At 44.7% G+C, this 27,823-nt stretch overlaps 1 protein-coding gene across 1 annotated transcript in view; it reads left to right on the top strand.

Moving 5' to 3' along the window:
* The window catches only part of CERK (ceramide kinase), a 679,079-nt gene that overhangs the window by 342,498 nt on the left and 308,758 nt on the right, over positions 1-27,823 (top strand). The window contains 1 exon segment of the mRNA XM_069629241.1: positions 22,198-22,343. Coding sequence (XP_069485342.1) covers positions 22,198-22,343 — 146 coding nt within the window.

Below are 27,823 nucleotides of genomic sequence, written 5' to 3' on the forward strand. Positions count from 1 at the left end.
TTCCCACTGCTGTACGCATTTCCTCCAGTCCCCGTCATTCCGCAGGTGTTGCGGAGGTTCGGTTCCCGGATGATCCTCATTGCTACGGCATGTGCCAGGAGAGCGTGGTACACGGACCTTCTCGACATGTCCATCTGCCCTCCACGCCGTCTTCCCTTCCAAGATGATATGCTCTCCTGGGAGGGGGGGGGGGTTGGGTTCTCCATCCAGAGGGCAAGTCCCTAAGCCTTCACGCTTGGTATCTGAAAGGTTGAGGTATAAGGATTGGGACCTCCCCAAAGACATGATGGAGGTGTTGCTTTCGGCCAGAAGGCCAGCAACAAAAACTCTGTACCATTGCCGTTGTAGAACGTTCTGCTACTGGTGCAGGGTACAGAATGTGGATCCTTTCCAATGTTCCATTCCTTTGGTTTGGCTTTTTTTAATTTCCTTAGCCCACAAGGGCCTGCAAGTGGGTACCATTAAGGGTTACCTGGCGGCGCTGTCTATATTTAAGCGCTCGTCTGAGGAATTTTCTTATTTTAAGATCCCTTTAATCTCTCAGTTTGTAAAAGGGCTTACTAATGTGTTTCCACCGTCGCCTTTCCAGGTGCTGGGATGGGATTTGAATTTGGTTTTAAAGTTCCTAATGGGAGCTTCGTTTGAGCCCTTACATTCTTGTCTGTTGCGACTGTTGACTTTTAAAACTGTATTTTTAGTTGCGGTTAATTCCACACGCAGAGTGAGTGAGTTGCAGGCACTTTCGCCAAACCACTCTTCACTGTGTTCCATAAGGACAGGCTTGTCCTTGGGGTGCGGCCTTCTTTTCTTACGAAGGTTGTGTCCGAATTCCATCTTATCCAGAAGGTAATTCTTCCGGCGTTTTATCCTCCTCCACATCCTGGTAAGGAAGAGGAGAGGCTCCATAGGTTGGATCCTAGGAGAGCTTTGAGGTTCTATGTCTCACCGATGTCCCGGGTCAGAGTGGATGATCAGCTCTTTATTGGTTATGTTCGAAGGCGTTTAGGTCAGGCTGTTTCCAAACAGACTTTGCCCAGATGGATCATTTGACGATCTGAGTGTTACCGTTTGACGGGAAAGGACCCTCCAGTAGGCTTACAGGGTCATTCTACTAGGGGTATGGCTGCCTCCACTGCCCTACAGAGGGGTGTTCCGATTAGCAATATTTGCGAAGCAGCCACATGGGCCTCTGTCCATAATTTTCTGAAACATTATTCCTTGGACTCTATCCATGGGCAGGATTTGACCTTTGGTAAGGCAGTCCTCTATTCTGCAATTTTTTTTTTTATAAAATATTTTTTATTGAATAGATATAACAGAAGTAAAAACAACCAAAAACAAAGGAAAAAAAGGCTGCTACAGCGATTGAGGCCAGCTCGTCCAAACTTACAGTAGTATTAGCACTTGGATCACCATTTACATAGATCATGACCGTGACCCACTTTATATGTGTTCAAAGTTACATCACCACACACCCCTCATATTTTAGAAGCTTTGTTGGGACAGCCTCTTGCATTGTATATCCTTTGTTCGATCATAGCACATGTGTCCAGCTCCAGTGTCGGGGGCTCTGGCACTCCCCATTTTTGTGCGATGTTGCACTTCATCAGGGCGGCTGCCGTATGTAGTAACAGTTCTCCCCATTTATGAGATCGCTGTCTCCCGGTGCACCCAGGATTAGGACCTTCGGGTCCAGTTCTATCGTGCTAGAGAATACCCTGGCCAGTTCCCAGCAGCAGGCATCGTAGAAAACTCGGATGCGGGGGCATGACCACAGTATGTGAAAGAAGGTTCCCTCCTCCCCACACCTGAGACAGTTTGGGTTTGTTGCCCTTTTCCAACCATACAATGCAGTTCTGGGGTAGTACACTCTGTGCAATATTTTGAGTTGCACCTGCCTAAGTCTAGAGAAGATGGCCACCTCCCGTGGGTGCATTAGTACCTGGTTCCAGTCCTCAGTGTCGCTTTCCACTACATCCCTTTCCCATTTGGCTTTCAAGATGGTCAATTCGGGAGTAGCGAAGGATGTGATGGCGTTATAGAGGATGGATGTGCATTTTGTGAGGATATACTCGGGCAATATATTGAGTTCTATAGGTGTGTATTCCGGGACATTGTCGTCTGTCGGTATGTGGATTCTCAGGGCGTGAGATATTTGCATGTGGTGGTACCTCTCGGTGTCTGGGAGTTTAAATTTGAGTTGCAAGTCCGCAAATGGGGCCAGATTCCCATCTTTTAAGGCATCCCCCCCACTTTCAGAATCCCGGCCCTCACCCAGCGTGGCCATGGTTCAAGTTTCTCAATTTCCCTCAGATTGCCGTTTTGCCATAGAGGGTTCCGCCACTGTTATTTTATTTCCCCACCCCACAAACACGTGTGCATGTCTCCAAATGGTGGTGATATGTGCCCTCGTTGTTGGCGGAGGGGGTCTCTGGGGGAGTTTATACAGTAAGTGTAGTGGATCAGTGTCATGCATGGCCCCCATGTCGGCCCTAATATGGGGTAATTCCCGGTCCCCGTGCAGTAGGTCGTTGACCACCACGAGTTGTGAGGCCCAGTAATGGGTCTGAAGGCAGGGCACTCCTATCCCACCTTCCCAGACCGACCTTGGAAGTGTAGTCAGGGTAGTGCGTGCTTGGCCTCCACCCCATAGAAGCTCTCTGAGAAGGGCCTCCACCCGGTCGAATTCAGATTTTGGGATCTGCAATGGGGCATTCTGAAGGACGTAGAGGAATCGCGGAAGGGCCATCATTTTAAAAAGTGCGGCTCTGCCCGTCGGGGGGGGGGGGGAGAAGCTTCCAGTGGTGGACGTCTTTGGAGAAGCGGTCAATGATTGGTTGGAGATGGTGCGTGGCTGATAAGATCTGTTGTTATCCAGATCCCAAGGTACCGGAAGCCAAGCTGCTCTGGACGGTATGGGCATTCCCATGGGTTAGTCTGTCCTCCCTTCACCGGGAAGAAAATGGATTTCTTCCAGTTGATCCTTAGTCCACTAAATTCCCTGTAACGGACGAGCATCTGAGTCACTATGGGGCAAGTCCTGGCGAGTTCTCCCAGATATACCAGGAGGTCATCCGCGTACAGGGAGATTCGATCTTCGTGTCCCTCTGGCCATCTAAATCCCATCCAGGATGCGCTCTGGCGGAGCCATATGGCGAGTGGCTCAATCGCGAGAGCGAAGAGAAGGGGGATAGGGGGCATCCCTGTCGCGTGCCCCTACCCAGGTGGAAGGATAGAGAGGTCCACCCATTCACCCTGACCTCCGCCTGGATGTTTGTGTACAACAGCTTCACCCATCTTAGAAACCCTTCTCCAAACCCCATGCGTTGAAATCTCCCAAAGGCTATCCCATCGAACCGAATCAAAGGACTTCTCAAAATCAATCGCCAGAAGGGCGAGCGGGTTGTCCATGATGGGGGCCAGTTCTAGTGCCAGGTGGAGCCGGCGCAGATTCATTCGGGTTGACTTGTGTGGCATAAAGCCACACTGGTCCGGGTGTATCAGAGTGTCAGCAACCGGTTGTAGCCTGTTGGCTATGAGCTTAGCAAGGACCTTGGCTTCGCCATTGATTAACGAGATTGGCCTGTAAGAGGCACATTTTTCCTGGGGCTTGTCAGGTTTAGGGATAACCACGATGGTAGCCTTACACAGGTCCGGCGGGAGGGTGCCTTGTTCCCGCGCGCTCAGTAACATTTTATAGAGGGAGGCTGTTATGTTGCCCCTGCCCAGCTTCCGCCAGGTTTCGACTGGGAACCCGTTGGGGCCCGACGTTTTCCTGGTCTGAAATTGTGCTAGTGCTTCGGCTACCTCGGCACCCGAGAGATCAGAGTCCAGACTTGCCTTCTGTAGTTCTGACAGAGTTGGGAGTAGTATGCCGTTTAGGAGGGTTGGGTCCAAGGTCGAGGTTGGGGCCTGGTATAGGGTCTCATTGAATTGGGCAAAGGCTTCCTCTATCTTGGCATCTGACTGCCACCTTTTACCCAGTGGGGTGACAATCTACCGACACAGCGTTGTCCCTCATCCCTTCTTTCTAACCAAGCTAGCAATCTGCCGGCTTTGTCCCCTTGCTCAAAAATTCTTGCTCTGGAGTCCCAGTTTGTTTGTTTGGCATTGTCTATAAATACGTTTCGAGGCGCTCAGTGGCTCGTTTGAGGGAGAGTTGGGTCTGAGGGGATGGATCGAGGATGTGTTTGTTCTCCCTTTGGGTCAGTTCACCCTCCGCCTTCGCTATGTCTTGGAGTCTCTCCTTCCTTTTGTTCGCTACCCAGGAGATCAGTGCGCCTCGCAAGACGGCCTTGTAGGTTCCCCACACCACTACTGGGTCCTGTTCCCCAGTGTCGTTAAGCTCGAAGTACTCAGTGGAGACTTCAGCAAGGCGGTCCACAAGCTCGGGGAAATCTAAGTAGTAGTTGTTTAGTCTCCACATTCTAGGGGGGGAAGCACCCTGTATGCGCATTTCCACAAGCAGGGGTGAGTGGTCCGAGACGCCCCGGGGGAGTAAGTCATCTGACACTGCTCTGAAAAGGTCTGTATGCGGGAGAAAGAGGTAGTAAATCCTGGAAAGGGAGCCATGGGCTCCGGAATGGAATGAATACCCCCTAGTATCCGGGTGAAACTCGCGCCACATGTCGCAAAGACCCAATGCAGAGGCAAAGTTAAACAGCCTCGTGGGGGTATCCGGGTTTCGCTGTCTAAGATGGGTGCGGTCAGTGGCGTTGCACATGACATCATTAAAATCATCCCCAAGAAACCACTTATCAGGTTGGTTTCTGCTTATGAGGGTAGTCAATTCGTCCAGTAGTTCCTGCCCCAGTCCGAGCGGGGAGTATATTGAAACAAAAGCGACCTTCTCGCTCCACAGCGTTCCCAGGATTAGCACGTAGCGACCCCAAGGGTCCTGGTCTAAGCACTGGAGGGCAAAAGGGATGCGTTTATGTATGCGAATGAGAGTACCCCTGGATCCCATTTTGTATCCCACATGGAAGGCGGCCCTGTAAATGGTGCGCTGGAAGAGGAGCAGTTCGATCCCGCTAGGTGTGTTTCAGATAGCAGGGCCACGTCGGGTGGAGTGTCTGCTGAGTACCTGCTTGATCAGGCGCTTTTTAATCACAGAGCCCATCCCGTTTACATTCCAGGTGAGCACCCTGAGAGATTTGGGGCATTCAGTCGGTGTCGACTGGGATTGTATGGGTGCCATCTAGTAATTTTATTAGAGGTTTGGGCGGGTGTCTTGCAGGGTAAAGTCCCCATCTAAGGTGATGTATTGTGGCGCATGCCTTAAGTGGTGATTGCATTGCTGTCTGGACAAACTGCGGACTCGTTTTGCCATGAACCTCAACAATCCCTGGAGCTTGCGAGGGTGCAATGCTCCTGGGGTAACAAAGATCTCTTCCCAACTTTCCCTTCCCTCCGCCTCCCCATACTCCACCCCAACACGAATTACCTGTCGCCCCAACATCGCTGACACTCAAAGAGGTAGGGTGTCAACTTAACAATCCCTTAATCGAATTGAACTAAAGAAATTGTGGGGGGCTGCAACTTTTCCCCAAGTGCGAGGGCATTATGCCTCCGCTAGCCGCATTATGGAATAGTAAACGCCTTACGTAAGTTACTGTGGCGCAGCTCTGCACAGTCCATAGTTCAGTTTTGCACCTGCCTGTGGGATCTGGTTCTTTGTTGGGGATCTAACCAGTGTCAGTCCCCTTCGTCCGCCGGTCGGTCGCGTGAGGGTGGCCGATCCGGCGCTGGTGTTCTGGGGTTTCTGCCCCTGTTGGTTCGAGGTGTCGACCAGTCCCTCTCAATGTGCTGCTCTGCCCATCGCCAGGCTTCTTTAGGATCGTTAAAATGGACCGTTGTGGCTTTATGATAAATTTTCAATTGAGCAGGGAAAAGCAGGCCATATTTGACTCCTAGCGTTTGAAGTTGTCTTTTAAGCTTTTCAAAGGATTGCCTCGCCTTTTGCACCTCCTTCGTGTAGTCTGGGAAGAAGGCTATCCTAGAGCCGTTGAAGGTGATCGTGCCTCTGGTCCGTGCAAGGTGTAACAGTGCGTCGCGGTCCTGATAATTTAACAGCTTTGCTATCACCGTTCGTGGGGGAGCGCCGGGCACGGGTCTGCCTGTGGGCATTCGGTGTGCCCTTTCTATAGAGAAGAATTTAGAGAAGGATTGCTGGCCGAACAGGTCCATCAGCCACTGCTCCAGGAAGAGTTCCATACAGGGACCTTCGGCTTTCTCTGGAATACCAAGGATTTGAATGTTATTGCGCCTGGATCTGCCCTCTCCCTCTTCGACTCTAGCCTCCAGGATCTTGAGCTTGGCTGAGACTCCTTGGAGTTGTTGCTGCACAACGTGTAGCCCGTCTTCCGTGTTAGAGATACGCTGTTCCGTCTCTCCAGTTTGTGCTGATAACTTTTGCAAGTCGTGTCGGAGGAGGGATACATCCAAGCTTATTCCATCCATCTTCTGCTCCATCGATGAGCAGGAGTCTGCAATAGCTGCCATGACATCCCTTAGGGAGAGCGCTGGCGCTGAGTCCACATTTTTAGCAGGTGACGGTTGAGGTTCGAGGGATTGTGATGGGGGGGATCGTATACTGGTCAATCCTGTTTTGCACTGTGAGCCTCTTAGTTTTGTCCTTCCCCCATGTTTGCCACCAGGCCCCGCGGGTGTGCTCTTGTGTCCGGAACCTTGTCTAGTTCTTCGAGGGGCTGCCTGCCCAGGCTTGTTACAGAGGTCAGTATTTAGTTGATGGCACTATGTCAGGGTTAGGAAGCCGCCTCGCTCCGGGGTGGGGGGAAGGGGAAAGACTTTAAGAGCGTAGTGCTTCCTTTATTGCAGGGCGCCGTGCGGTGGTAGGCCCTAGGCCCTGGTGTCGCTCGTGTTTGCGGCTTTGGTGCTCTGTCCGCTCTGCGCTGCAGCGTTGATTGGTCGCACAGGGGGGGTTCACGCTCTCATTCGGGTTGTGTGCGTAGGTTTCCCACTCTGTTTCCCCTTTGGAAGCTCGATGTCCGTTTGAGTGAGGCGGGGGGTATAAAGAGTTCTGCCCCCAGTGATCAGCCCCGAACGGCGGTGGGTCACCCCACCGTCTACTGCTTTTTTCGGCGAAGTCGAACCAGTCCCTTGCCCCTCTCTAGTGCCGGAGGCGGTAGTAGTTATAACAGGAGGGAGATGGCCGTTCCGTAGGTTACATGCCCAGTTGTATCCCTGCTAGCCCTTAGTTTTCAGTGACCTCCCAGTATTGCGAAGGTTGTCTTGAGTGGGGGCCAGGGGGCCTTGATATTGCTGTGGCCTCCAGTATGTGCGATGCGCCCCTCTTTACTTTGGGCAACTGGGAGCTCCTGATGGCTCCCCTGGAGGTCGGTGTGCCCACGGGAGAGCCGTGTCTCCAGCGCACGTGGGTACGGCAGCCGGAACCCCGGGGCTGGAATCGGGCTGGGTCCCCGACTCTTACTCTTGTTGCTATGTGCCATGGAGCGGGGAAGCCCAGCTCGGCGTGAGACACCCTCCAGACGTGCTATGCGTGGGCGACTCCAGCTCAGGCACTCACCAGTGGGGACAGACTTCGCTGCTTACAGGTTGCTGCGGCAGTGTCTGGTTGGGCCCCTCCTGTCTCCTTGTCCCCGGATGGGTGGCCCGGGTCTACGACTCCGCCGGTCCGGGATCTTGCAGGTCTCCGCCTCTGCTCCCCTCTCTGCCAATGCTTCGGTGAAGGCCACCCAGGTCTCTGTCACCGGCGCGGGCCGGCGGGCGCCGCAGCAGCCACCGAACCCGGGGCCCCGACCGCCTCTGCTGCTTCGGTTCCACTTGATGGAATCAGGCTGCTGGTGTTTGGGCCGTGCCGACTTGCATTGAAAGCGTGCCTGTGATTCCGGCGGCCATCTTGGTTGCCTGGTGAGTTGGTTTGGTGCCACCTTCTCCTGCTTCTGGTTCTACAACCCGGGTGTGTTGCGGGCTCATTTTGGACACAGATGTGCCCCAAGACTTCAGGCACCGGTGGAGGTGCTCTGGGGGTTGGTGGGTGCTCGTAAGCGGGCGTTTGGGTCAGGATATTAGCCGCACCAGCGGGAGCTCCCCAGGCGCACGTCTACCGCACCTCGCAGTTGGCCACCTCTATTCTGCAATTTGATTGGGCATTCTAATTTGATGCAATTGTAAATTCTTTTCCCACCTCCCTACGTTGGTACTGCTTTGGAAGTCTGTCAAAGATGTGGAATACGTCGGAGGACACAATCCCTTGAAGAACAAGTTACTTATCTTACCTGGTAACGTTCTTTCGATTGGATGTTCCTCCGACATATTCACTGGCTGCCGGTGAAGCAGCAAATCCATTTCAAGTCTCTATGCATCGTTCACCGGGCTATTCATGCCCAGGGTGCCAAATTTCTACAGGCTAAATTTACCAGATACTTACCGGGTCGGGAGCTCCGCTCTAACCATCTGACCGTTCCGAGAACTAATCGCGAAAGGCTCGGCGGCAGAGCATTCTCTATTGCCGCTCCTAAACTGTGGAACAGCCTCCCCGTGCCACTGAAAGCCACCGCTGACCATCTTGGTTTTAGAAGAGCTCTGAAAACCTACCTATTTTAATCCCTGGTCTTCCATCGTTTTTTTTCCTCGGCTGAGTAGCCCCTTTCTTTAGCGCCATGATGCCTCCGGGCGACCGTGCACTTTACAAATTACAATACAATACTATATTCCACATTGTACCCTCCCTGCCTGACCCTCTACAGAATTTCTTATGCGATTGCAGCTTGCGGTTCCGCAAGGCTTTCTGTAGTCATACTGGCAGGTCATTGGTGCCACACGTTCTGGGGAAAAAACTACAACCGAGGCTACGGGCGTTGTGCGTCCTAGATATTACATCCGGTGACGCCGACCATCGACGGAGGTCCTCGAGGGACAGCGTATCGAGGTCATCGACGCAGGACGCCTATGCCGAAAAGGTTTTCCGAAGCAGCACAGCTGCGGTCATTACTGTCAAAGATGTGGAATACGTCGGAGGAACATCCCATCGAAAGAACGTTACCAGGTAAAACAAGTCACTTGTTCTTCTCCAGGTGTTAGGAAATCTGTTTGTTTTGTTTTTGTTTGATATGCATAGGAAATCATGTAATTCTGCCCATGCATATTCTGCAAAATTTCATGTAACAAACCAAGTGAGTGGGCCAAGGTTTCTTATCATACAACGTACATCTCTGTGACGTTGTAACCAGTACTCTTTAGTATCACGCGTGTTTGCTAACAAATTTGTAATGCTTGATTGTAAAACTTCATCCTTTTCTTGCAATTTTTGTAGTAATTGCGTAGCTGACATATTTTGAAAGTGGGTGCCTGATTTCAATGTGTGTGCAACTCCGTAGCATAGAGTTGCTAGTTCACTTTCAAAGAGTAGGTGGAATATGTATTCCCAGATTTAGACAAAATGTGCATCTTCAGAATACATTCGTAATGAGTGGTATTCTGATGCTGTTGAATGGGTCTATCATCGTAACTTCATCCTTTCCCAGTAAAAAAGAGTAGAGGAAAAGCACGTGCTTCTATACTTTTTTCCCATATGCTGATTGGTGATCCTTTTGTTTGTCGCATTTGGTACATTTCTCGTGCATCATCTAGGGTGTCTTTGGAGTGTAATAGATGAATTGAGTAATGGTCTAAAATATTGGATACTGTAGCAGGATCTAGAAGTTCAAATTTACCAGTTTCTGGTGACTCTTGAATTATTTCAGTGGTTTCCCTCAAGTTTTCTTCAATATTCATTTCTTTGTAGTATTCATTGTCTTTTTAGATATTGCAAGGCGTGTCTAACTTTATGTAAGTGTACGAGTTGTTGCCAATTTCTTTTTCTTTTGTAGGTACACCATTTACTAAGACAATTAAATATTGTTCTATTGGATGTTGGACTCCCAGAGTGTGCACATTTTCTTTCAGATCTAATGGTAAATAAACTACTTTGGAGGCACGCACGTGAAGTGCGTAGGAAGTGCCCTGGCTGTTTGGCTGAGTTTGCTGCTCGTGGCTTTCTCCCTACTCCTCTGCCTCCCGTGCCTGCTGTTGTTCATGCTGTATGCGCAAGAGGAAGCAGGACATTCTATTTCGAGACGAAACGCTGCCTATTGAAACACAAGTAAACTCCTACACTGTGGATTGTATGGACTGTGAGGACCAGTTCGTGCCACGTTTTTTTTTTTTTCTTTTTTTTTCCTTTCCATGTCTAACAAGTCCCCTTTTTTGTTTTTAGTGCCTTTAATGGTCTATTGTGGTAACCCCGCCTGCCTACCCCCAGCAGCCTCTATATCAGCCTAGGGCATGCACACCTGTACGCGCGCACGTGAAGTGCGTAGGAAGTGCCCTGGCTGTTTGGCTGTTAGGCGAGGAGGCAACAGGTACAGGTACTGGGGAAGGATATATTTATTGCACTGGTAGCACTAAATTGAGTTACTAAACTGAGCGGACGAAACTGAGTTATACAACTACCCCTTCTGATCAGGAGGAGGGTGTTGCTAATTTTGGTAACGTTGATTACAATCATTTGATGTTGAAAGCGTTTGTTTACACAAAAGAAAGATAGGGGGTGTTTTGGCATGCTGAAAACATAGACTGTCCTTTTGTTTTGAGATGTTGCAGATGTGAGCAAATACGAACGAATTGGGGGCATTAATCTAATCACTTGTACTGATGCCTGAGATAGTATGTGGTCGGTGCACTCTATAGTTAATTGATGCTGCAGGCGACCTCTTAAGAGAGGAAGAACAAAGGTGCAGTAATGGGCTATATTGAGCTATCCAACCTATAAATAAAGAATGGCCACACATGTAAATAAACCAAAGCGTAATTTGAATACTCTAAGAACAATTATTACCAGGCGTGCCAGTATGGCGCTAGCAGAGGAAGCCCTAATTGCACTTTCGTCTGATACAGATGAAGAAAATGTGGATAGCGCACAAACTCACAACATTGAACCGAGAGAGATAGTAAATGGTATTAATGGGGACACAATAAATACCTCTCAATGTCTTTACACTGAAGGCCCCAAACATACAGAAACCTCAGATGAGAATGCAATGAACTCGAGCCTACTCTATCCTGCCACTCCCCTCATATTTGGGACAGGTGAGATGACCTTGCTAGGTTTGTCTCAGCATTTGGAATCTATTGAGGAAGAAGGAACATTCCAAGGTATCAATGGCATCCCATCAACGCATGACAAGGAAGTGCCATATGAAAACTTAAATAATCTGATGTTTGTAGAATTAAAAAACCAATCAAGGATGCTAAATGAAATAGTAATGGCTATTACCGCCCTGCCAGACCTTTGCCGCACTCTTATAGCTGAATGGCATGAAGGTCCACATAAGATGGATAAACGAGAAGAAATGTACCAAAAAAATCCTCGCTCCATAATTTGGAGCCTGAATTAGAAAAGGCCAATAAACCTGATTACACTAGCGTGACAACAGACTCGTCTGTTACCTAAAAAAAAAAAAGTCTACCAGATTTGACTGTGACACCCTTAGAAAACGAGATATTAATGGTAGATTTAACAGCTACTCCAATGGCAAGCACTACAGGGGCTGAAGCAAATTTTAGCTGCATGATTAAAGAGGTCTGTAAACCTCTGAAAGGGAAAAAAGGAACCCGAAAAAAAATGCCTATAAGAATGGGACTATAAACATGTCGTCTCGCAAGTTCATGCGAGATGTTTATTTGCGTGAAGACATGGAAGATTACTTGTTGGTTAAGGACTTCAACCAAGAAGAAAAAAGTATAATCTCAGACATCACAGTACAAAGTAAAGAGAAAACGGTAAAGCCACCTTGTAATGTTCCCATGAAAGACTTTACAGAAGGTCCCCTGAAAATTGCAGATGTATTAAAACATAAAGAGGTATCTGATAGAATAGAATCAAATCTTAGAATGTTGGAAAGAGGTGTGGCCGATATCTTTGACATCTTCAAAAATCCAGAGATGATTTCACGAGGCAACACTCCGGTATCTGCGGGTCCCTTTCAGAATAACATTCTAAACAGTGCTAACAATCAATCGATAGTATGTGTTGATGAGACGAAGCAAAAAATAGAAACCAATGAGATATCTACTGCACATTTGGGTAACAATGAGAGCGTGAAGGAAAAGAATTCAGGTGTTGCAAAATGTATAGATGTAAATAAATAAAATACAGACGTCAAAAGAAGAGGTTGATAAGAGTGCGTCAGATCAAGAACTGTGTGAGTTAATTGACAAAATGTTAACAAACAAATTAGCTGCCTTGTCCCAAAAGCCTGAGGTAAAGATCAATGCTCCGGCGATATGGACAAGCTCTAATAGTAACTCACAACAAACCATTAGCACAAATACTGTGGACGGAGAGCAGGAACGCAATATGTATGCTAGAGCTGTTGACCATAATATCCCAGATCCTCTTAACAACAACATAAGCTACCTCAGAGCCCTAGCATATCCTAATGAGCCAAGTCTCGTAATGTACTATGTCTTTGAGGAGGGTGGACCAAGAGCCCTGAACAGACCATATATCTTAAACCTATTTGCCGAAATTCCTGAACTAAGTTTGATATCTTCTTTAGACATACAACTAGTTGACTTTATACACAACTATCGATATGACTATGTCTGCTTGCTGATCAACTCACCTTTGGTCAGGAACTTGATTCTAAAAGAAGTAGGTTCTCTGCAAAAAAAAGGTTTTGATATTGTACCTTTTCTAAACAGCGATACAAAAAACACAAAGTAAGATACAAGATAGTAGATTTGGAAATGAAGGCAAAAATAGTGATACACGGTCTGTTGTGGGTAATGGGTTAGCTGTGGTGTCTGAGGCAAAGGCTTGCTTAAAGGACAAGGAGGAATGGAGGCTGTTGGCCACCTCTCTTAGAGAGTCCATAGAGCAACTAAAATCTACACAGAAACCCCTTTAACAAAGAGCCCCACTACCAATTAGTCACCTGGAACTCCAGAGGCCACAAACAGTTGCTTAAGGATGAATCTGACTGTGTAAAGTTAAAAGAATTTGATTTTATTTTGCTACAAGAAACGTGGGCAACTTGCAATATATATGTGGATGGTTATAATATTATATATTTACTAGCAATCTGGGTCCTCGTGGATGACCTAGTGGTGGTTTAGCTCTAGTATATCGAATTGAGGAAAGTATTGTGTTCGAACAGAGCTCAATTGTAATGGATTGTTCTATTGTAGCGAGTTTTGTCTTGCTCTCGAATGCTTCTACCAAACATATCCTGTTATGTAACATTTATTGGAATGCCGGTAATAAGAACAATGAACAGCTTGTGGACCTACTAGTATCCCTTAATGACATCTTCGATAAATGGCTAGATAACCACTTAACAGGCTCTATCATCTTAGCCGGTGAAATGAATGCAGAATGCAATCAATCTAAAGAGGATATGTTGCGGGGTCAAATGTTATTGCACACTAGTTCAGACAAAATGAATAGAGGTAGATTATGGTTAGAATTTTGTAAAAGTAGGAATATGATGCCAGTTTTCAACTCGAAACCAACTTGGATTGCCAGAGGCAAGAGCGCATTTCTAGATTATATATTTTTGACTAGGCAAGACACTTGGAAATGTAAAAATCTGGAAGTACATTCATCTGTTAAGTGACCATGTAATGCTAAGCCTGACCCTGCCATGGGCAAAAAGACAAGTGGCGGTACTACATTTTCCAATACCGATAGAAATAAGTAATCATGGTAAATCTGTGAAGTGGTCCAGACATAAATTGGCTAAAAAATATCAAGGCTCAGATAGCTCAAAATGATGGAGAAGCAATGCTTAAAGGAATGAGCGCTACTAATCCCCAGAAGTATTGGTCTATAATAAACAACTCTCGAACAGCGCAGCATTCAGCTCGGGCAAATCCAATCGACTCTCAATCTTGGAATGAGCACTTCAGTACTCTATATAAAAAGTCATCTGAATATTGGTCAACTTTAAATAATGATGTAGATAGATGGCCATTAAACATCAAGAAGCAAATATCGTAAAATACATCAAGAAATCGAAATCAACCTCCACACCGGGACCTAATCACTTATCATTCCAAATGTTGAAATGCCACTCTTGTATAAGGTCAAAACTTCGCCATACTCTGTTTAGTGACATTTGTAAGAAGAAAAAAATCCCTCAATCATGGAAAATGTCATATATGATCCTGATATTTAAAAACGGGGACAGGATGAGCACAAAAAATGACAGACCTATTACTCTCCTAAAAGTTGAGTCTAAGATCTTTGCTGCTACAGTATTAGAGAAATTGACCTCCTGGATGGATGATAAGGCAATCTTAGACTTCAGACAGATAGTTTTTAGGAAATGCATAGGTACCGATGCGGGTGGTCTCCTGTTACATCAGATAATAAGCATGGTGAAACAAAAAACTGTTGATCAGATATACATTGCTTCAATGGATCTGACCTCAGCGTTCGACTTAGTTGATCGTCCTACATTGCGGAAAACTTTAGTGTCCTTGGGGATTGACAGTGGCTTACTGAATGTTATTATACACTTATACTCAGATACTGTTATACGTGTGAGATTAAACAACAAAGGACTCTAATGAAATCAAGACGGCCAATGGCCTAAAACAAGGCTGTAGACTGGCAGCTACACTTTTCAATTTGTATGTTGCGGAAGCTGGCAAAAAGTTAAACACTAGTGGCCTGGTTGGCTTAAAGTCCACAGATATTTAAGAAGTTATTTTTGTTGACATTCCATTTATTGAGAAGTCTTTTTTGTAATTTTGTAGTTAGTTATGTTAGTGGTTTCATTCTCTTTAACACTAAAATAAATAACTTCCTTTTGAGAAGGATTGCACTGTCTATGAGAGCTTCTAAGATTAATTTTCTACAGTAGGTTTTAAGGGTTCTGCATGATTTCTCTGTTTTTATAAGATTCTGAAGGACTTTGTGCCAGAACAATTTTTCTAAAATACTTCTTCTTTTGGTATGGTTACTTGCCACTACATCAAGATTTATAGGAGCAGTGTTAGCAGTAGTGGTAGCTGAATTCTTGTTAAGCACTTTCTGTTTCGTTTTACATTTTGAAAGAGGTGGGTACGTTTTTGTACTGGAATCTTGTTTTGTTTCACTTAATGACTCTATTAGATCTTTTGTTTGAACTTTTTGTACAAATTCTGCTAGAGATGGATGCTTATTTTGGACACTTTTATTTTCATTTTCTTTATTTCTTTGTTGCTTTCTACGGACTTGCTTTTTGGTAGGCATTCTTTGTGGTCTGTTTAAAAAAAAAGGTATGGGTTGGGCTGTTCTGCAATGTATGTGTGCTGTGTGCATGAGTGTCTGAGTATGATGTTAAGGATGTATGTGGTGGTGTGTCATTGTGCATTGGACAGCTGCAACTAGTTGGGAAGGCTATTCTTGTGTTTGTGTGTTAGTATCCTGGGGTTCAGATGACTGTAGAAAGTAAGCTAGTGGTGAGGAGAAGCGCTAAAAGTAAATCGAATAGTATAGAATTAAAACAGTTATTTGTTCTGCAATACTAACATTCTAGAGGCTGAGTTATGTCTTTTGTGCACCGAAAAACAGGGATTTGTGCACCATTGTGCTTGCAAATCCCTGTTTAACAAATGGGGATTTGTGGGCAGAATGGTGCACACATCTGTTTTATTTGGTGCACAAATTGCATGAATCAACCCCACAGTTTGTTTCAGTAACAGTAAAAATATTATTGTAGTATTGCACTTAATTTTTTTTTGTTCTGGAATGAGCACGTTTCTTCTGAGTTGTTGTTTGTACTTCAGATGCTGCTGCTTTTCGGGAGAGTGGTCTTCACTGCAATTGTAAAAGAAAGAAGTTAGTAATTCTGTCTGTTTATAGCACTGATGTTAATTTAGACGTTGATTTTTATGTTGTAGCAGTATTCTTGTTTTGATAACTGAACATAGTGTGTGCATGCAGTTTCCTTTGACTGTGCAGCCTTTATATTTTACTTACAATATGTTAGTTCAACATGCTTTGCAAATGAGTAGAATACTAAGTATATGAAACTCACTTGGTTTCTTAGGGCTGTGTTATTGCATGTTAGGAGATGGAAGAAATAATGATGTACTTGTTTTGCAATTTTTGTAAGGTAAATGGCGGAAATTGTATAGAAAAGCATAGAAGGTATGTGTTTGTGAAGGTGTGGATAATGAGGCAGAAGGATGTGATGTACAGGGAGTGGTGCTTTTTCAGCTGTCAGCTTTTTAATGATAGTGTTTATCTGTGTGAGTGCGTAAAGATGCATGAACTTATCATGGATGTGTGTAATTTTATAATACACTATTAAGTGTTTTTCTACAATTATACTGTTATTTCTCCCATCTTTTAATATTATAATTTTTTAGATGTGTGTAAAAAAAAAGAAAAAAGAAAATTTCGATAGACCGCTTTGGAAGTGACAGTTTATTATAGCAGATGGGGAAAAATAATAGTACGTTTGTTTTATAAGTTATACAGGTTAATTGGCAGTTACTTTGTTTATATGCATTTATAAGAGTTGTACATGTATTCTGCATAAAATATTCATACCTATGGTTTGTATTCATGCATGTGGATATGCATGCAGCTGCAAGTAGAAATCTTGGAGACTTGTACAGTAGTTTTTGTAGTAGGTGCTTTCCAATGATATGAGACTTGTACTCAGAGCGATCAACAGTACATTTGAAGTGCTGAACTCTGATGATAGAGTTAGATGTAGAGGTCTTGGATGTGATTGGTGGATGGTTGTGTGACTGCTTAGCTGTATCCAATGAGGGAATGGCACAGAGAGAGAGGTGGAAAGGGTAGAAGGGATGTCCAAGTGTTATGCGGTCCGCGGACACCGCGGCTGTGTGCGGACAGGGCGTGCCACATCTGGGATTTTCCAGCAAATCCAGCATGGAAAGGGGACTGTAGGGATTAGCCAATCAGGTGTTGAGGTTGTGGATTTGTGTTGAAAGAAGCTGTGTGTAGTGAAGATGGCAGAGGTGGAGAAAGTTGGGGTGTTGGTGTTTGGAGATATGTTTGCATGGTTTACAGCAGTATGCTTAATGCAGGCATATGGCAAACAATTTTGAGGTTAAAGGAGTGGAGGTGGTGTGAAGCACTGTGCCTGATTGCAATGTACAGGAAATTGTACAAGTTTGTGAAGATATGGGCAGAATGAACAGTCCCATGTGGTAGTTTTGCACTGTGGTGCTTTCCATTTGAGCTATTTCAGTGCCTCTACTTTTTTGGCAGATTTCGAACACTTGGTTCAAGCAGTAAGGAACATCCTTCCAAATGCCAAACGTATTTTTTCTGGATTAGTACCTAGAGCAATATGGGACAATAGTTCTGGTTTTTGTCCTCAGCAAAACATTGCTAGGTGTGCAATCAACCGAGGCATGTGTGCTTTCATGCTTAGAGCTAGTATGTTCTTCTGTAATAATGAGAATATTAATTCCAGTAATGCTGTTTATTTTAAAGAAGACTGCATTTCTTTATCTATTATGGGAAATGCCATGCTGTTCTGGAATGTAAGGGTTGCTTTGGAGAAGGTTGTGTGAAGTTTTTAGGAGTAAACTAAGAAAAAGAAGAAAAAATACAAAATAACAGGTGTCTGTCAAGCATCTGCAACCGCCCCGCCCCCCCAAAAAAAACCAGCTCTTTTCAGAGCCAACCTCAAAGAGGAAATGGGTCACATTATTTAAATTTACATTCACCACGCTCAGATTTTCGATATGTCCGCGGACATGGCGGTAGTCCGCGGACATCGCGTATTACATACGGGGATTTTGGGGTGGAGAGGCATGCAAATGAGAATGAGAAGAGCAAGGGATTGGTCAATAAAATTTACTGGGTTTGTTGTGTAAGGAGAGAGTTTGTCAAAGTCTTTTTTCTCAGAGAAGAACAGATAGCTATGGCTGTGTGTTTCAGCAAACAGATTATCTGGATTTTGGGAGACTCATGGATACATTGGTTGGAGGTGCATGCAGAATGCTTTGGAGTAGCTGCAGATCTTGGATTCCCTTATGTGGAAGTGCATTGGCATGGAGTGCGTGGAATGAAGTGGCTGGACCTTGTGACATTTTCCGGGGAGTTAAAAATCAATTGAGGGTTGCAACTTTTGTCACCAAGGTCGAAAATTCCTGGACTCTATTGCACAGCTAAAGATGAGCCCTTTGTAGCCCGACAATGTGTCATGTCTGGTGAATCAGAAAGAGAATGCGGATGAGGACATGTTTCACGTGGTTTTATTAAAGGAAAAATGATCGGGTCTATCTTTCCTTATTACTTTTGGTGGTCCCTACCTAGGTGCTTGTCAGTCAATAGTGATTGTCCAAAGGAATATGTCCGCTGTCCAACCTAAACTACCTGACCCTACCACTATGATAACTAACTTTCTTGAGGAGAATGGCTCCCGTCTCCTTGGGTTACTTCCGATACACGTCTTTGGATTCCTTATTAATATACAATCTTAAAACTGTATCTCCTTATTTCTTTTATCATATCTGTAACACTTCAAGTGAGCTATTCGCTTTTCGCTCCTCCGCTTTAGTGGATGTTTTACAAAATTTGTATTCATGGTTACTAGATTCAAAGTATTCTTGCCAAATATTATTTCTCTGGTAGCCCTTCTCTCCAGGAAAATTATGGTTCACCTTGTTCTGATTTGTATAATGTTCACTGGGACATCTCATTTGAGCACTGGCTCATAATATTCCTTCTCTTTCACTTTTCCATCTCGACCCTCCACGTGGACCGACCTCAGTTGGGTAAACCTTCTGCTTGAGGCTCTCCGCACCTTGCTTCCTGCATTTCCCAATGCAGTTGCCTGCATACATCCAGCCACTCCTAGACCTGCCTCACCTCACTCCCCTTCTCCCCCTGTCTGCCCAGAGTATGCTCATAGATACATGACCACACAACATGACTGATCTACGAGACTTACTGTACTCCAGGCCTTTAGCACCTTCTGCCTTTTCCATCTTGACAGTGAGCATGGACCATCCTCCGTTTGGTAAGCGTTCCTGCTTGAGGCTCTCGGCACCTCGCTTCCTGCATTTCACAGTGCAATTAACTGCGTTCATCCCGCTCAGCCAGCCCACTCCCAGACTTCCTCTCTACACTCCCCCCTGCCCACGCAGAGCCGTGCTCATACGTCTGTGACAACACCTCGTGACTGGAAGATCTATACTTCAGAGGCCTTCACAGGGCAGCCTTGCCCAGGCAGCTGGCCAAGGGCCACGGCAAAGGGCACATCCTTGGGGCATCCCCCATTGCCTGGTTGCCTGTTTGCCCTGGGTGCCTTGCTGATGCTGTCTCCTGTTTACTGCAATAAGTGGGTCAGGTGGGATCAATTGGGTGCACAGCCAGTGCTATACTCCTGAAATCGTGCCACTGCTTTACTACTGCCCCTGAATTCTGCCATTGTGTAGAATTTGGCCACACTCAGAAGCTGTCACTGTTTTAAATCCTGCCACCCTGTGAAGATTGCCACTGTTTAAATTGTGCTGCTTTTGAATCTTCCCACTGTGTTGAATTTAGCTGCACTGGGAGAGTAGCCACTTTGTTGAATTTAGCTGCCTGATGACGTTGTGCTGCAGTTTAAATCCTGCTGCCCTGCCAAATTTACCAGTGTCTTAAATCCGGCTACTCTTTGAGTCTTAACAATGGTCTGAATTTAGCTGTGCTCTGAAATTTGCCAAAGTTTCTAAATCATGCTGTACTGTGAAGTTTGCCCTTTTTTAAAATCCTGCTGCCTTTTTAATGTTGCCACAGTGTTGAATGTAGCTGCATTGGGAGAGTAGCAACTGTGTTTAATTCTAGCTGCATTTGGAGAGCAACCTCTACAGTGAATATAGCTGCCCTGTAGTTTTCCACTGTTTAAATCCTGCTTCTGTTTGAATCTTACCAACTTGTTAAATCTAGCTACTCTTTGAACTTTGTCACTGTGTTTAATCTGTGAAAATCTAGCATAACCCACTTACCCCCCACCCCCACTTGCTCCTCTCCCGTATACCTCCCACTTACCAAACACACCCTAAAGGGCCAGCCATACTGCACTCATACGTACAAGCCAGACAGCCACCACAAGAGGAAACAGCCACAAACAAGCCTCCCAGACGCTGCAAATTACCCCTCTGGACACAACAAGCCCAGTACACACAAAAAAGCACACTCGGAAAGCTAAACCACACAGATGCCAGATTCCCCTGGTTCTGCAAGCAGCAGCAGAACTATCCTATCCCTCTTCCCTCACTAACCTACCCAACCCACTTCCTTTTAGAGCAACGTGAGCGCCTGAAGACCATGCAAATGGTAGCGGTGCGCTGTATAAATTAACTTAACATAACAAGGAAAAGATATACAGAAATCTCTAGAAGACACATATAGCAAGAGTAATGTACAAAGGACGCCCAGGCCAATTATTGTAAATCTTCTCACTTTCTTGATATGTGAAAAATTGGTCTACTTGAATAATCTGACATGGCAGCTGGCAAATAAACATTTTATGTGACTAGATGAAAGGCCCAGTATGACAAAACAGTGGGCTCTAAGAAAAGTCTACCTGAAGGCCTTTTACTTTGCATTTAGAGGCTAGGATGGAGGGAGAGGCTTTTCTTAACTCGGTTATTGAAGCTAAATCTATTAGAACTTATAGGGGACACAAAGGCTTGTGAACATACCCTCTAGTTGGTTAAAGTCTTTGTTCTCTCTATCCACCTTTTTTTTCTGGTTGTAGGATGTATGAAATAGATTGGTCACGGTTCGGGTGTGGAAATTGATGAATTAACGTAATCTTTGTTTATATTTATAATACGAAAAAATCACATACCAGGGAGAATGTGCATTGTATATCTGTTTAATTCACTTTGATCTTCTTGTGGTCAAACAGTCCTGAATGGCCTTGGAATTGTATTTTTTGATAGCCTGATTCAAGGTTTTAGAGTCTTACGAAATGTCTACTGCTGGGCAAGTGTAGGGGGATGAGTAGGGGCTAAAGTGTCTACTCAGCCATGCACTTAAACCAGCAGCAATCACAATCATAAAGGTGAAATGGGGACAGCCGACGGGTGTACAGCCTTCGCCTCTTTTGCTAATTTGGCCTGAGAGTAGGTTATGCTCTTCAGGAGGGTTGTGCGCTGACACAAATGCAACTCAGACAAGAGTAGTACATCATAAAAGAATGTTCAATGAAGGTTGTATAAAAAAAATCTTTAATTAAACTAACATAAATGCACACAATATAAACCTTACTGGCCCATCCCTTTAAAGGAAAGCACAGAGAAAGCAGCTCTTGAATGAAGGGCCACTCTGGGGTTGTGGATGGTGGGTGGGGGGGCTCGGGCAAAGATTTTGTCAGCAAAATTAACTGGCACTATAAAGTAGATCTTGCTGCTCTGACACATGATGTAAAGACCTGGCATAATGCCCTGTACATGAAAGGGTCCCAGCATTTATATGATGTGATATGATATGATGAGTCATTTATTAAGCATCTGTACACGCGTGTTTCAAGGCGCATTGCGGATGTTATGAAACTACTGTCATAGCGGAATTCAAATCTATCTTTATTCTGGAAGCAAGTGCTTCACTGCGATCTTGGCGGGATAAACCATTAGTAGAAAAGATCGTTCTGCCCTAGCATGTATTTTGGCAGAGAGTATAACCAGAGAAAACGTTTGATAAATGTCCATGGTAGAGTGTTGGACTATGAAAGGTAAGGTATATATTCTCTGCAAATTGTGAAATTCTATAGTGAGCTCCATAAATACAAAGCCAGTATTTCGCAGGATTAGATGAATAGTAGTTTATCCACGCTGAACCTGCCGCTCCTCTGAAGTGACTTAGAAATGAAGGTGGCTTATTTAGAAAGTCTTTGAACATTGTTGGATTGTTTGTGATGTATGTAGTGTCTCAAAATGTATTTTGATAACTGTATTTATTACCATGTTTTGCACAACCAAAATGTTGGATGTTTAAAGACTCTTCTTACTTGTGCCACTATGACAAGCGAGTGCTCTCTGTAAATTATGTAATATTAAATTCATCACGTTTTAAATGTCTATGTGATGGTATAAACTGTTTTTTGGTTTGAAAAGAAATGAAGGCAGTAGGAAACATTCATTTGAAAATACTTTTGGGAGAAAACCTGTCCTTTTGTTTGTTCCACCTCTTGACTTTTTCCCCGGTAGGATTGTGTGTGTTGGTGGGGATGGCATGTTCAGTGAAGTGATGCACGGCCTGATTGGGAGGATGCAGAAGGACTCTGGCATTGATCAAAATAACGCCAAAACACCATTAACCCGATGCAACATACGAATTGGCATCATACCGGCTGGTAAGCAACCAGGACTCGTTAGCAGCCTTTGGTTATTGATTTTTGGAACAAGGAATTCTGTATATGATCAGATTTTAATTTTTGCTCATAAGGTGTTTACAACTATTTTACATGAGTGTTCAAAGCTTCTGTATTCACTATTAATTTTTGAGCGAAGAACAGTTTAGCTACTGGTTGTAAAGAATTACACTGCAGCTTAAACCTCTGTCGAATTTGTACACTAAAAAAAAAAAACAATTTGTAAAGATGGCATGAGATTGTACGACTTCAGAGATGTGCTTCCTTGATGGCATTAATCTTAGCCTCCAAACGCAGAAGCGATCCACAATCACAGGACCTTAACCTTGGGACGTACATGTGGCTTTGAGGTGGTAAAATATGGCATCATGGGTACAACTGATGGGAGAACTTAAACATGTTATTTGCACTGGCTGTCCCTCCTCTTTCTTAAAGTTGAAGGCAATCTTTGGTAACTGGGCTTCCTCATCTGATGGGCTTCATTGCTGCCAGGGATGCCCTGGTGCAAGTGTCCAACCGGTGACATTTGGTGCCCAGTGTTTAGTTTTTTTTACCTCAAGGCTGGCATCATCAAAACGAGTCCCTTTGTGTAGAAAATGTTCACATTTTGCCTTTTCCAAGCATTTGCAACAGATCTGTAGTTGTGAATGCCACTGCGGTATAAGGGGCAGTGAGAAGAGACAAGCGCATGTGGGAAATCATATCTTTTGTTCTATTTCTGATCTACACTGTGCCCCTGCAGCACTGCTAATTACAGATGGTACTGAACATTAACTCAATGTTCAATTGATTTGTCATAAAAACAAGGGGCAGCATAGTCGAGTCGGTCCTCAAACCAATGATCTCTGGCGAACACATAGTTGGCTGGTAGTTTAGTCATCTGACCTATTCCCCAGGCTTGAAGGTGATGGCACTTGAGAGCCAGGGAATGGCAGTCCTGATAACAATGGAAGCGCCTGTGTATTGCGACGGGCCGGGGGATCGATGTGTGCACGCTGCATTAACAGATTGGCCAGCAAGCTGTTCCCACTGTACGGGGGCAGTGCCCTGGCCACAGGCTCAAGCAAAATCAACATATTTAAAGTTGTCAATGCACAGAGGCGATACGAAAGAAAGAGTGTTAAAAAAATATGTATATTCATAAGGCAGTCAAGGTTGGGAGATCGTTTCTCTAATGCATTGGCCTACATGGTCTGTGCGCTGGATTTCAAATAAATGCACTACAGTAGGTATACTGGATGCAGGGAGTGTATTACTACAATACAGTGCCCCTTGACTGCTTCCTAGTGCGCCTCCAACATAGTAGTTCCGTTTTGGACACCGAAACATTGCATCTAACCCCTTTATAATGGGAGGGAGCACCCAAGTGGCACTTTTTGTGGTGCAACATACATCCTTACACTGGTCCTTAGTGGGTGCTTCTTGTGCCCTCTTCGTGCTATCTCATGCGTATACTTACATCTTTACAAATGGCTCAGAATGGTGGGATGATTGCAGCACGTAATTCACCTGCTTTGCTGACACGCGGGATGGATGATGTCTGATAAAGCGCAGCAAAGCGCGAGCAGCTGTAATGTCGGCATGTTGGGCCTAACAAAAGAGGTGGAATACATGCACATTAATGAGAAACTTATTTCAGTTTTTAACAATTCACTAGGCCATTGCCAAGTTGTAAAGCTCCTTCCCAGAAGTAGGAATACATCCTCGAATACAAGCCAAGATTGATTGACCCAGGATCTCTGGCTAGGATTGTCTCGTCTGCCCTTTCATGTCGAGAGAAAGCACATTGGTGGATCCTCGACGGCTGGGGCCGGGCTGATGTGCTACTTTATTGGAACAGCGACACAGCAGAGTTTCAGGATGGACTGAGAAGTGGCCTTGTGCAACGCAATTATTTACAGGCAAACGGGGCTCAAGCCGAGGATACACGCGGGTGGACAGATTCAAAGGGTGGACACAGTACCCCTGGGTATTTTAGAGATTGTGTGAAATGAGAACATAAGATTGTCTTCTTTGAAAGTATGCCGACCTGGGGATTCGAACATCAGTTGCCAAGTTCACAGGCCAGGCACTTCAACACTGCACCATATAACCTGATGAAAAATACAACACAACTACAGTTGAAATGACGTATTTTGGGACTGCGTGTTCCAGGGCAAACATTGGTATTGATTCTTGGAGTTTAAAACATGCATACCTTTTAACATTTTCAAACACTATTAGAAGAACTTTTCCTCTTTTCCTTTCTGGTGGGTTTTGATTTTATGAAAGGTAAATGCCATTTATCCTGTGCAATTGGTATGGTTATGGAAAGCCAATTGAATGAAATGTGCATATGTCACTTGACGTCCACCCGACTATGTAAGATAGCTCAGCGGTTTGAGCGCTCGATGCTGCGATCTGAGTGTGATCTGCAGGTTTGAATCCCGGCAAGGCCAAATCAGCCTTTCATTCTTCCGAGGTAGTTAAATGAGTACCAATTTCAGTTGGGTGATATTGTATGTAAATATATGCTCTGTAAAGCGCTTTGGATTAAGGCGCTATATAAATAACACATCATTATGTATGTTAGATTCCCGCCGCAGTGTGGGACTGCTCAATAACATGCATTTGAAATCATGAGGACGTGCACGTTCACAACCTATTTGTTTATGCAGTTCAAGAATCCCTGCCTGAAATGTTTGTTTGTGGCAAGCATGTGCCCAAATTTGAGGTCACAAAAGTCGCACCTTGAAACACTTGTGTATGGGTGCGCTATAAATAATTATATCATATATATGAAAAACCTAGAGGGGTGCTGACAGGAAGTAAGGCGGCAGTCATTGGAAAAAGGGCACCGATGTATTGTTAAGGATGCTAATTGGGCATCACACACTGGACCAAGACCCTTGCCCTTAGCCTAGGATGTAGCGCTCAATTAGAATGCTTTTTCTTTACTTCCTAGAATTCAGATTGAGCTGGCACCCAACTCGTCTCGCCCCCCCTTTTACAAATACCCCAGGTCACAATGGACCATGACCCAGGCCGGTTGTTGGGAATGCAATATTTATTTATTTTAAATTCACAGAAAAACACACAATTTTAATATTGGGCAGAAATCACCAGTGGGGTGATAATTATGATGTAAACTGATACAATACACTTGGTTGACCTTCTACTAGAACAAATTCCAAAGCACAGATGAATAGGAGCAATTTTACAGTTCGGGTAGCTAGCACCTGAGTTAAGATTTCCCCTGCAATGCTCCCTCAAACCCCAATTAATTGAATTTTGAGTGGATAGAAAGGAGCTGCAAGGAGTCGGGGATACTAGGCAGAATGAAAATCCGAACTTGCCTCACGAAATGAGAGGCGAAACCCTTTGCAATTGCATAAATGACACTATGAATTGGTAAATAATTTAAATGTGCGGTTGAATAAATGAGGTAAATATGATTTATCATAGTATCAGGGATGTAATAACACTAGCAACTACAAGGTAAGGCATCAACAAAGGGCATACAGTTCCAAAATCCACTCTGAAGTGACAACACAGTGCAGCCAGAATCACATGCACAGAATTTGCATTTTCTAAGTTACACGGGTTTAAATGTCAAAAACGGTTTGAAAAATGGGTGAAATAGATTGAATCGGAATGCGGTTTTTAGGCTCGGTGATGGATGCACATCACAGGGATAATAGGAAAGTGAAAAAGGGACTCTAGCTGGAAAACTGGATGAGATTTTCAAGGTGAAAGGAAATTCGGTTTTGAGAAAGAAAGCAGTTAAAAGAGAATCAGTTTAAAAAGGAAAGGACAAAATTTCACGTAAACTAGATTTAATGACTAGATTGTTAAAGAAAGACACGGTACGCTCCAAGGTTAATTTGCAAGGTTAACCTTTACACCCCGCGTTCAGCTTTATGTTGGAATTAATTTAAATTATTCAAAATGACTAAGGACTAGAAAATCAAGGAACAGAATACACAGAGAATTCAGACTATCTTAAACAAGTTATCTGGGTATGGATGGGATTACTAAGATTGGAACAAAGACAAGGTATCAAGATAGGGTATGCTATGTGTTGCTATGGGATGGGGAAATACTCACAATCAGCGCTTAAGTTTGGGATTTGGAACAGCCAACCGGGTTTCGGGACTCAAAGGATCTGGTAACTGTGGTGGACTCTCCTGGCAAAAGACAGCTGGGCAAAGGTCTGATCACGGCACAGCGGCACCTCTGCTGGATGGAGCGGGTAGCAGGGCAAACAGACGGCACTGGAGCATCCCAAAGCAGGATCAGCCACCCTTCCCCTTTCTCCCCGACTTTAGTGGGATTTTGTTATGGGGTTTAGTTCTGCAGGGTGGTTCTGCCTGAAACGACTATCCCTTTCCTGGCAGTGGAGTATGGAATCTGCAGGGTGAATATAAAATGTCTGGATACGCAGGCGATGGAAAATTCAGAAGAGTGTGTCCTTTGTCCCTGTGAACATCGACCTTTCATAAAACGGGTGACATCACAGGATTTAATGTTGGGCAGAACTAAGCTAGACCTACCCCTAAGAATTGGATAGGTCAGCCTATGTTATGTCACCTCCTCCTTAGGGGCAGATTGAACTGAAGGAGGGGACCGAGTTTTATGGGGTGTTTTTTGTTAGGTACAAAGCCACCCCCCAGTTATGTTTGCCAAAAATCAATTCTGACATAAATTGCACCTTTTTAGAGTGGTGGCGCTTTCACAAATTATACAGGCAAATTGCATATTCCACACGGAGCATAATACTCCCACTCCCAAGTTTTTAGGACTTTGTTTAGTCCTTCCAATCATTTTTAACTTTATACATGTGCACATATTATCATAAGGCATGTTAGTATTGAATTTCAAAGTGGCACCATATACACTTTCCTCAGAATATACAATTTTCCGTCCCCTACATGCTATGCGCAGCCACAATATCTTGTTTTAAAGCCACAACAATGACATTTAAAGTGTTACACTTTTACATTCCTGCATGGTCCGGTTGCAGAGATAAGTCTTAAAGTTTATTAATTAAAATAGTCTTTTGAGCCTGATGGCCAGCATTCTTTCCCAAATAAGGGGATAACTTCCAAGGCTGGTCTGGAACTTGCTTTGAAGCCCCCCAGTTGAAGTTGAGGGGAGGTGTTATTTGCAATTTCACACCTAAGTGTCCTGGAACTCTATTGTAACAGGCTGAAGCCCAGACACACAGTCTGACAAGCGTGTGATATGCTTCCTCTTGGTCCATTCAGGATTTTCAAGGGGCCGACCCCTTTTGGGGGGAAGGCAAATACTGTTGCCAGCACACACATGTTCTTTGAACCTTTGATGCCAAGCAGGAAAACATGTTTGGCTGGTTCGCCAGTACAGCAAATGCATTTTTTTTCCTGGGCCATAAAGCAAGGATGTTGGAATATAAACATCTTATATATATTTAAAAACAAACCCCCCCTGACCTTTCTATGCAA

The sequence above is a fragment of the Ambystoma mexicanum genome, chromosome 12 (assembly GCF_040938575.1).
Source record: "Ambystoma mexicanum isolate Mex_15411 chromosome 12, UKY_AmexF1_1, whole genome shotgun sequence".
NCBI classification, from domain to species: domain Eukaryota; kingdom Metazoa; phylum Chordata; class Amphibia; order Caudata; family Ambystomatidae; genus Ambystoma; species Ambystoma mexicanum.